The sequence below is a fragment of the Orycteropus afer genome, unplaced genomic scaffold (assembly GCF_000298275.1).
Source record: "Orycteropus afer afer isolate SDZICR_OR568_19922 unplaced genomic scaffold, OryAfe1.0 scaffold00169, whole genome shotgun sequence".
Classification (NCBI taxonomy): domain Eukaryota; kingdom Metazoa; phylum Chordata; class Mammalia; order Tubulidentata; family Orycteropodidae; genus Orycteropus; species Orycteropus afer.
In genome coordinates, this window is record NW_006921756.1 from 2,476,913 (window position 1) to 2,488,666 (window position 11,754).

Sequence of the window (11,754 nt, forward strand, 5' to 3'; positions counted from 1 at the left end):
ATCTATCCTGAAGTAAAATGCTGTCAGTGATAGGATAATATCTATATGCCTACAAGGAAGACCAGCTAATAGTATTGTTATCCAACAGAAATTAAAAGGGTATTATCAGGATCCTATGAAGAATGAACTCCAAGAAACTTGAAAATCTAGAAGAAATGGACAGATTTCTAGAAACATACTATTTACCTAAACTAACACAGACTGAGGTGGAAAATTTGAACAGACCCATAACAAAAGAAGAAACTGAACAGGTGCTAAAGGGGCTGGGAGGTGGCATCTTCTGACCTCTTCTAACACAAGAGGAAGACAGAATCACCATCAGCAGCCCAAGGCCTGTTCTTATGAGGCCACACATGCTACCACAGTCCAGCCTTCTTACCAACTCTTCCTGCCGTAGCACCCACTGCCTCTCTGTTGGGTTCGATAATTCGTTGCAGTGGACACACAGAACTCACAGATTATGGGTTTATTAGGGAAGCAACAGGCTATAATTCAAGTTCAGGAACATGCTCAGTGTCTCTCAGTCAGCTGTTCTCACTCAGCAGCCAGCCATATATCTCAGTCTCTCTCAGTAGCATGTCTCTCTCAGCAGTGCACATCTCTTGCATCTCTCTATCTCTCAGCAGTATGCGTCTCTCGTGTCAGCAGCACGCCTCTCATGTCTCTCAGCAGCATGTCTCTTTCAACAGTGCATTTCTCTCAGATGGCAGTCAGACAGACCCTCTCCTTCAGTGACAGGCTGGACCCTCAGCCAGCAGTGAGAGAGATTCTTCTTCTCTGCCTCTAGGAGGGCTCACTTTAAGGCTGGCAGAGTGGCAAAACCAACCATTCCCAACACCAGAATTCCACACACCTGAGAGAGAGTGAATTTCTCAGAAACTGCTTCATGCTGCTGGCAACAGAAATACCCCAGGTGGATAACTTTAACAATCAGGAGCTACTTAGTTGCTCACGGCAAATTCCACCATGGAGTTTACAAAGACTATGGCTAGAAAAGCCATACTATGTAATTTACTACACTGCAACAGGTTATAAAAAAATTGCCAACAAAAAAAGTCCTGGTCCCGATGGTTTCACTGGAGAATTCTACCAAACGTTCAGAGAACTGACACCAAACTATTCTAGAACACAGAAAAGGATAGAATTCTCCCAAATGCATTTTATGAAGCAAGCATAACCTTGATACCGAAACCAAGCAAAGACATAACTAAAAAGGAAAACTACAGAGAAATAATGCTCACAAATATAGATGCAAAAATCTTCAAGAAAAATGTATAGACACTTCACCAAAGAGGATATTCAGGTGGCCAACAAACACAGGAAGAAATGTTCAAGATCATTAGCCATTAGAGAGATGCAAATCAAAAGTACGAGATACCATCTCTCCCTGGCTCTAATGGCAAAGTTCAACAGGATAGAAAATAACAAATGCTGGTGAGAATGTGGAGAGATTGGGACTCTCATGGCATAGTGCCAAAGGCATCTGACTGCTAATCAGAAGGTTGGTGGTTCAAACCCACCAGCCAGTCTGTGGAAGGGAGACTGGGCAATTTACTTCCATAATGATTTACTGCCTCGGAAACCCAAATGGTGTTACTATGAGTCGGAATTGACTTGATGGCAGTGAGTTTTGAGTTTATACGCTGCTGGTGGGACTGTAAAGTGATACAAACACTGTGCAAAGCAGTATGGTGATTCCTTAAAAGTTGGAATTAGAAATACCATTTGATCCAGCAATCCTATTAGTAGGTATATATCCTAAAGAAGTGAGAGCCAAGACAAGAACAGATATATGTACACCCATGTTCATTGTAGCACTATTTACAACAGCCAAAAGATGGGAAACAACCTAGGTGCCCAGCAACAAAAGAATGGATAGCCAAACTATGGCACGCAGACACAATGGAATACTATGCAACACTAAAGAATAATGTAGAATCTGCAAAACACCTCATAATGTGGATGACTTTGGAGAACATTATTATGCTGAATGAAATAAGTCAATCACAGAAGGACAACTATTGTATTAATTCATTATTGTAAAAAGTCAAGGAAAGGTTTATATATGGAAGGAAATATACTTTGTTGGTTACCAGGGTGGGAACACTGCAAAAAACAAAACAAAACACAACAAAACCAATTAAATAAAATTAAGTTATAGCTTGGGTTAAAAAGATAATCCCACAGCTCTCTCATGTTTCTTAAGGGAGGCACATGCAGAAAGTTCTACAGAAGTCTGGGGAACAGGCAAGAAAGAGCCAGAAGTAATCAGAGCAGGTGATTTGAGGTCTTTTAGATATTGAATAGGAAACTGGAAACCTAGAAAACCAATTCCACACACAATATGCCAATTCATCAGTGCCACAGCAAGTCCTGCTGGCACTGGTAGATATTCTGTGCCCCTAAACCTCAAGGGCTTTCTCTAGGGGAAGAGCACAAGTTTGCTGTTGTTGTTATGTGCCACTGAGTTGGTTCTGATTCATAGTGACCCTATGTACAACAGAATGAAATACTGCCTGGTCCTGTGCCATCCTCAAAATAGTTGCTTTGTTTGTACACATTGTAGCAGCCATTGTCAATCCATGTCATTGAGGGTCTTCCTCTTTTTCGCTGACCCTCAACTTCATCAACAGGGTTTGGTGCCTCCTGATACCTACCTGAATATTTATAAGTGCAGTGAAGTGGAGTTCAGTACCTGTCCATTGTCCTACAAAGAATTCATAACCTTCCCTTCTTGGTAGTGCACACAGAAACTGTAGGAAAGAAATACATAATGAGATAGATGAATAACTGAAGTTGTTTGCTCTATGTCCAATAACTCAAATTATTCCCTCCATTTCTTTAATGTTTGGTTTTAGAAATATTTTTTTTAAAATTGTGAAATTATTAAGTTATAATATAACAAAAACTCATATACTTCCCAACCTGCCTATGAAAGCATTAGAGATACAACTGAAGCTTCCTGTGGTGTCTGTCATTCTATTCATATTTTTATATTTTAATCTGTATGCATATATATCCATAAACAACAAACAGTACTGTTTGAATATTTAAAAACTAAGTATTAGCAAGCTGTATGCATCTTTTTGCAACTTATGCTTTCACTTCACATTATGCTTTTGAGATTTATCCATGTTGATAAATTTCATCCACTCATTCTCACTGATGTCTAGAATTCTACTGTAGAAATATACCCCAATTTATTTATCTGTTGATGTTTATCATCTTTTGAGGAACATTTGCATCTTTTCCAATTTCTAAACTTTCTCCAACTGCTGAAAGTTGGAGTTAGCTTTTGTTCCAATTATTTTAATAATTTCATATTCTATCAGCTGAGGCTAACATTGTAGCATGGCTCCAAACTAAACGTTAAGAAATGCTGTTTTATGCTTGAGATGTTGAGAACTGGGGATGAGTGGTGAAGATAATGGTGCCAGAACAAAACAAAGTATAACCAGTTCAATATACATTAGCCATGAAAGTGTTTTCTTATTGCCAAATACACAGGTTCCATTTTTATTATAATTTAAAAAATGATTTAATAAAAAGTTGTTGTTGTTAGGTGCTGTTGAGTCGTGTCCGACTCATAGCAACCCTATGCACAGCAGAACGAAACACTGCCTGGTCCTGCACCAGCTCCATGATCCCTGCTATACTTGAGCCCATTGTTGCAGCCATTGTGTCAATCCATCTCGTTGTGGGCCTTCCCCTCTTTCGTTGACCCTCCACCTTACAAAGCATGACATCCTTCTCCAGGAAATGGTCCCTTCTGACAACATAACCAAAGTATGTGAGACGAAGTCTGGCCATTCTCTCTTCCAAGGAGCACTCTGGCTGCACTTCCTCCAGGACAGATCTGCTAGTTCTTTTAGCAATCCATGGTACTTTCAGCATTCTTCACTAGCACCACACCAATTCTTCCTCGGTCTTCCTTATTCATTGTCCAGCTCTCACATGCATACATGAGGCGATTGGAAATATCATGGCTTGTGTCAGGCGCACCTTAGTCTTCAAGGAGACATCCTTGCTCCTCAGCAGTTGAAAGAGGTCCCTTGCAGCCAGCTTGCTCTGTGCTATACATTGTGTAATGTCCTGATTGCTGCTTCCATTGGCATTGATTGTAGAACCAAGCAATGTGAAGTCTTTGACAACTTCAATCTTTTCTCCATTTATCATGATGCTGCTTATAGGTCCAGTTGTAAAGATTTTTGTTTTCTTTATATTGAGATGTAATCCATAATAAAAAGTATCTTATGATATTTCTATTATCATAAGATGAGATAACCTGTGTTTATCTAATAACTAGGAGAATTTTTTTTATTGAGTGTACTTTAAGAACAATAAATTACATATATTTAAAGCATAAAATTGGAATGAGAAGTAGATGATGCACAGCTACAACTGTCAACCCCTCAGAAAGGGAACAAAATATGAGATCCTGGATAAAGTGGGAGAAAAATGTGGAACAAAACTCAAAATTATAAAAAAGACTAGGCTTACTGGTCTGATAGAAACTGGTAAACCCTTTACACTATGGCTCCTAGTGACCCTTTGGCCCTGGAACTGAACTCACTCCCATGCCTTCCAGCCAAACAATAGACATGTGTATAAGGATATTTATATCAGGTAAGTACACTTCTTAGAAAAATCAACCTTTTGGAGACAAAAAACAAAACAAAACAAAACCCACTATTGAGTCAATTTTGATTCATAGTGACTCCCACTGGGTTTCCAAGATGGCAAATTTTTATGGAGGTAGATTGCCCAGTGTGATGGTTATGTTTGTATGTCAACTTGGCTAGGCCTGGTTGAGTGGCTGAGCAGCTGGATGGAGTATTCCCCATGACGAGACTGGTAATCAACCCCATGGTGGAATCTACTGTGAGCAGCTGAGTAGCTGCCTTTGGGTATGTGATCTGCTTCCTGTATATAAGGAGTTTTGAGAATGGTCTCTAGCCTTTGGCACGCTTGGACTCTGCATGTAGCTGTGTTGTTGCTCAGCAGCCTGCTAAGCTCTGCCGACCTTGGGACTTACAATGGACTTAAGTTAATGGCCTGCTGTGCAGTTTGGTAACATCCGGACTATGTCTTCTTACCTGTCAACCTTGGGGGGTTCTCAGCCTCAGCAGCCAGCAGCTGTCTGAGTGAAGAAATGCCTCTAGCTCCAGTGGGCCGGAAGCAGGAGGCAGAGCTGGACCTCAAGGTTTAGGGGCTTTCACCCAGCCTCTAGAGCCTGGCACTTTGAACTTGGACTTAAAGCATCCAAACTGTAAGAATAAACTCCTGTTTGTTAAGGCCATCCCATTTGTGGTATATTTCTTGTCAGAGTGGCATTAGGTAACGAGAACACCCAGTCTTCCTTCTGCAGAGTGACTGGTGGGTTTGAACCACCAATCTTCTGGTTAAAAGACAAATGCCTTAGGCACTGTGCCACCAGAGCTATCTCCTCGTGCAAATATTGCCCTTCGGAAGACCAGAAGGGCAATATTTGCACAAGGAGATAGTTCTGAGGGCAGGAACGCATAGGAAAGAAGGACAGAGGGAAAGGGTAACCAGAGGGTGGAAATGGAAAGAGACTGTTACATTATGGGGATTGCAGCCAATGTTCTGAAACAAAACGTGCATGAATTGTCATATGGAAAGTGAATTTTCTCTTTAAACTTTCACCTAAATAAAAATTAAAAAGAAAAAAAAATCCTAATTAAACCACAGACTAAACTCTTCCAGGTTTTCTCTTTATTTTTCCTTAATGTAATAGCCAGAACTTGATAATGTGAGTTAGAAAAAAATAAAAATAAATGAAATATAAAATCTGATAAGTTTTGACATGTAAATTGTGAAACCATTATTGTTGTTAGGTGCTGTGGAGTTGGTCCTGACTCAGCAACCTATGCACAACAGAACAAAATATTGCCTAGTCCTATGCCATCCACACTACATCAACTAATAAACACATCTACTTTTTCCAAAAGTTTTCTTGTACTTCTTTGTAATTCATCCTTCCCTCTCCCCATCCCTCCCCAGGCAACCACTGATTTGCTTTCTATCACTATAAATCAGTCTACATTTTCTAGAATTTTATATAAATGGAATCATAGAATATATACTTTTTTTTTTTTTTTAGGTCTGGCTTCCTTAACTCAGTATTAATTACTTTGTGATTCATCCATGCTGTTATATGTATCATTGTTCATGCCTTTTTTATTGCTGAATATTATTCCACTGTGTGTGTGAATGCACATATACCATAATTTCTTTATTCATTAATCTGTGAGACACTTAGATTATTTCCAGTATTTAGTTATTACAGATAAAGCGGCTATAAACATTTGCGTATAAGTGATTGTATGGACATGTTCTCATTTCTCTTAGAAAAATACCTAGGGCAAAATGGCTGAGTAGTATGGTAGGTTGTTTTGGTCCTCTAGTGCTGCTCTAACAGAAAATATCACAAATGGGTGGTTTGAACAAACAAGGATTTATTCTTTTACTGTTTAGGAGGCTAGAAGTTTGAACAGAGTGCCAAGCTCTAGGAGCTGGGTGAAAGCCCCTCAACCTTGGGCTTCAGCTCTGCTTCTTGGTCCTGGCCCAATGAAGCTGGAGGCTTTTCTTAACTCGGGCAGCTGCTGGCTGCCGAGACTGACAAACCCAAGGTCAACAAATAAAACGACACATTCCCAAGATTACCAAATAACATAGCAGGTCACTAGTTCAAGTCCAGAGACAGTCCCAAGATCGGCAGGAATCATGGCAGGGTGCTGACTGAAGACTCAGCTATGTGCAGGGTCCAAGCATGCCAAAAAGTTGCAAAGACCATTTCCGAAGCTTCTCTTTATATACTGGAAGCAGTATATAGAGAGAACAACATCGCTAACGCAGCTACTCAGCTGCTCTAGTAGAGTCCACCATGGAGCTGATTATCAGTCTCTTCATGGGGAATAACCACATCCAGCTGCCCAGCCACTCAAAACCAGGCTCAGCCAAGTTGACACATAACCTTAACTACCACACAGGTGGTAGATACATGCTTAACTTTTAAAGAAAATGACAAATTGTTTTCTAAAGTGACTATGACATTTTACATTACCATCAGCAGTCATTGAGACTTTCAGTTGCTACACATGCTCAGGAACACTCAATATGGACAGTTTTTAAAAACCTTAGCCATGATAGTAGCAGTGTACCTCACTGCCATTGAGTCGATTCAGACTCACAGTGACCCTGTAGGACAGAGTAGAATTGACCCACAGGGTTTCTAAGGCTATACATCTTTATGGAAGCAGATTGCCACATCTTTCTCCTGTGGAGCAGCTGGTAGATCTGAATCACTGACCTTTTGGTTAGCAGCTGAGTGCTTAATCACTGTGCAACCAGGGCTCCATGGTGGCAGTGTAGGAATATCTTAAGGAGCTTGGTGGCACAAAGTGCTTGGCTGCAGCTAAAAGTTTGGCAGTTTGAACCTACCCAGCAGTTCTGCAGGAGAAAGACCTTGTAATCTCTTTCCCAAAAGATTATAGCCTAGAAAACTCTATGGAGCAGTTCTACTCTGTCACACAGCGTTCCTATGAATTGAAACTGACTTGATGATACCTCACAACAACAGCAGGGGGAATTTCAGTGTTTTTTTTTTTTTTTGGTCCACATGAACCAAACTTTATTAAAGAGAGAGGCGAGGAAAGGGGGCTCGTGAGAGAGATATGGAGAGGGGTTTTTGCACCAGAGGTCTCTCTTTAGAGTGGTATTAATTTGCATTTTCTTTATGACTAATGATGTTGAATATCTTTTCATGTGTTTATCTGTCATCCTATTTTTTTGGTGAAATGTCTGTTCAAATCTTCTGTCCATTTTTAATTGGGCTGTATGTCTCCTTATTATTGAGGTATAAGAGTGCTTTATGTGTTCTAGACACAAGTCCTTTGTCAATATGTTTTGCAAGTATTTTCTTCCAGTCTGTGCTTTGTCTTTTCAATTTTATAGCAATGTCTTTTGAAAAGCAGAAATCCTTAATTTTGATGAAGTTTGATTTTTTTTTTTTCTTTTATAGTTTATGCTTTTAAGAAACTTATGCCAAACCCAGAATCACAAAGGTGTTTCCTTTTGTTTCTTCTAGAAGTTACATTTAGATCTATGGTTTATTTTGGGTTAATTTTTGTACAGGTAGTCCCTGACTTTACAATTTATGACAATCTATGCTTACAATTCTCTCTCTCTCTCTCTCTCTCTCTTTTTTTTTTTTTTGGGTACAGCTTATTGTTAGTTATATGTACTACATACAGTGTTGCAGCCTGTAATTTTCTGGTGTTATCACTCTCAGATGTTCACTTGCAGATGTTCAATTTTATGATTTACTGTTCAAAACAATGCCACATAGCAAAGGAAAGAATTCTGAAGAAAGAAATAATGAGGAAGAAGTTGTCAAAAAATATTACAGTGAAAGGATTTGCTGATATATTTTCTAAACTAAATCAGGGGCTTCCGTTGCTTGAAAACATGGACCCAAATGCTGACCGCTTTGGTACAGTCGATAGGCAGATTCAGGAAGCAGTGAGATGTTACCACAAAATATATGAAGAAAGAAAGAAAAGGACCATACAGATAACTCACTAAATTTCTGACCAGAAACACTCTTGTCATTCCCAGTGATAATCCACAAGCGGAGATATTACTGGAACTGACAAAATGCCAGTCATCCAACTCTTCTTTGTTGTCAGAGTAATTTTTATGATTTGTCTATTTTATTATGTATGTATGTATGCATGTGTTAAAATATATCTGTAAGTTTGTAGGTCATGTTTCCAATCCCCAAAGACAAATAAAGATCAGATTTATAAAGATAATGATAATAGAAGGCAGTAACAATGAAAATTAAAAAAATTAAGTATTTGATTTACATCAGAACCAACTTACAACAGAGTTGTTGGAATGGAAATCTGTTCCAAGTTGGGGACTACCTGTATATAGTATGGTGGTTGTTGTTAGGTGGTGTCGAGTTGGCTCCATTTCAGTGCCTATGTATAACAGAAAAAGACACTCCCTGGTCCTGTGCCATCCTCACAATTCCTGCTATGCTTAAGCCCATCATTGCAGCGACTGTGTCAATATATCTCATTGAGGGTCTTCCCCTTTTTCAATGACCCTCTACTTAATTAAGTACAATATCCTTCTCCAGGGAATGGTCTATGACCAAAGTAGGTGAGACGAAGTCTGGCCATTCTTTCTTCCAAGGAGTATTCAGGCTGCACTTCTTCCAGGACAGGTTGGTTCTTTCTTCTGGCAGTCCATGGTATTTTCAGTATTCTATGCCAACACCACAATTCAAAGGCACCAACTCTTCTTCAGTCTTCCTTTACTTGTGCTCCAGGTTTCACATGCACATGAAGCAACTGAAATATTATGGCTTGGGTGAGGCACACCTTAGTCTTCAAAGTGATATCTCTGCTTCTTAACACATTAAAGAGGTCATTTGCAGTCGATTTACCCAGTTTAATAATATGTCATCTGGTTTCTTAACTGTCACTTCCAAAGGCATTGACTGTGGATTCAAGCAAAATGAAATCCCTGACAACTTCAATCTCTTCTCCATTTATCATGATGTTGCTTATTGGTCCAGTTGTGAGGGTTTTCATTTTCTTTATGTTGAGGTGTAATCCAACTGTAGTCTTTAATCTTCATCAGTAAGTGCTTCAAGTCATCTTCACTTTCAGCAAGGTTGTGTCATCTGCATATTGCAGTTTGTTAATGAGTCTTCCTCCAATTCTGATGTTGCATTCATCTTAATATTGTCCATCTTCTCAGATTATTTGCTCAGCATACAGACTGTGTAACTACGGTGAAAGGATGCAATCCCTTCGTGACTTTAAACCATGCAGTATCCCCTTGTTCTGTTCGAACAATAGCCTCTTGGTCTACATACAGGTTCCTCATGAGCACAATTAAATGTCTGGAATTCCCATTCTTCTTAATGTTATCCGTAATTTGTTATGAACCACATAGTTGAACGCCTTCACATAGTCAATAAAACACAGGTAAATATCTTTCTGGTATTTACATTCAGCCAAGATCCACCTGACATCAGCAATGATACTCTCATTTCATGCCCTCTTCTGATAAGGCTTGAACTTCTGGCAGTTCCCTGTCAATATACTGCTGCAACTGTTTTTGAATTATCTTCAGCAAACTTTTACTTGCTTGTGCTCTGGTGGTGGAGTGCCTAAGGCAATTGACTGCTAACCAGAAGACTGGCGGTTCACATCCACCAGCCACTCCTCAGAAGGAAGACTGGGCAATCTACTTCCATAGAGACACTGCCTTGGAAGCCTATGAGTAGAATCAACTCGATGGCAGACAGTTTGTGTGTGTGTGTGTGTGTATGTATGTTTTTGTTGTTTTTTTTTTTTTTGGTGGTATTAAGGATATTATTTGATAATTTGCACTTTCTGTTGGGGCATCTATCTTTGGAATGGGTACAAATGTGGATCTGTTCCAGTCAGTTGACCAGGCAGCTGTCTTCCAAATTTCTTGGCATAAACAAGAAGTGCCTCCAATGCTGCATCCATTTGATGGAACATCTCAGAAGGTAGTCCTTCAATTCCTAGACCATTTTTTTCCCCCCAATTCCTTCAGTGCAGCTTAGAGTTCTATCTTCAGTACCACTGGTCTTGATCATATGCTACCTCCTGAAATAGCTGAACACTGACCAATTCTTTTTGTTACAGTGACTCTGTATTCCTTCCATCTTCTTTTGATGGTTCCTGCATCATTCAACATTTTGCCACGTTGTTGTTATTGTTAGGTGCTACTGAGTTGGCTCTGACTCACAGCAACCCTAAATACAACAGAACGAAAACACTGCCCAGTCATGCGCCATCCTCACAATGTTGTGTCAATTCATCTTATTGAGGGTCTTCCCTTTTTTCACTGACCCTCCACTTTACCAAGCATGATGTCCTCCTCCAGAGAATGGACCCTTCTGACAACATGACCAAAGTAGGTGAGTGGAAGTCTGGTCATTCTTGCTTCCAAGGAGCATTCCAGCTACACTTCTTCCAGGACAGATTTGCTGTTTTGTTTTCGGAGAGTTCACAGTACTTTCAGCATTCTTCACCAACACAACTCAAACATCAACTCTTTTTTCGCCAATTCCTTCAGTGCAGCTTCAACTTCATCCTTCAATACCATTGGTTCTTGGTCATATGCTACCTCCTGAAATAGGTGAACATCAACCAGCTGTTTTTGGTATAGTGACTTTGTGTATTCTTTCCATCTTCTTTTGATGTTTCTTGTATCATTCAATATTTTGCCCATAGACTCTTTCAATATTGCAATTCAAAGCTTGAATTTTTCTTCAGTTCTTTCAGCTTGAGAAATGCCAAGCATTTCCGATTTTCTAACTCCAGGTCTTTGCACATTTCATTAAAATAATTAACTGCCTTCTTGAGCTGCTCTTTGAAATCTTCTGTTCAGCTCTTTTTTAAGCATCCATTCTTTATTATTATTTTAAGAGCTTCAACGTAACACATACATTTAGTTTCATTCCCCATTCACCATGTCCAACCCTAACCCAGTCTCTTCCCCTCCCTACCCTGTAACCCTCTCCCTGTGCCCCTCATATTTATGCACTCCTGTTTGTCCTGCATTTCCTCAGTTTGAATGTTGGTCCTCTGGTGTCCCATGGCCTATTGCTCGAAGGGATGTATTACCATGTGAGTATGTGGGTGTGTCATCCTTGGTTGAGTGGTCTGCATGTACATCTTG

General features: G+C 39.7%; 1 protein-coding gene across 1 annotated transcript in view; it reads right to left on the reverse strand.

Annotated features, from left to right (window-relative positions):
• ATPAF1 (ATP synthase mitochondrial F1 complex assembly factor 1) overlaps positions 1-11,754 on the reverse strand; it is a 77,476-nt gene that overhangs the window by 19,265 nt on the left and 46,457 nt on the right. The window contains exon 7 of the mRNA XM_007946695.2: positions 2,658-2,753. Within this exon, the coding sequence (XP_007944886.1) occupies positions 2,658-2,753 (96 nt within the window). The remainder of the gene's footprint in view (positions 1-2,657; positions 2,754-11,754) is intronic.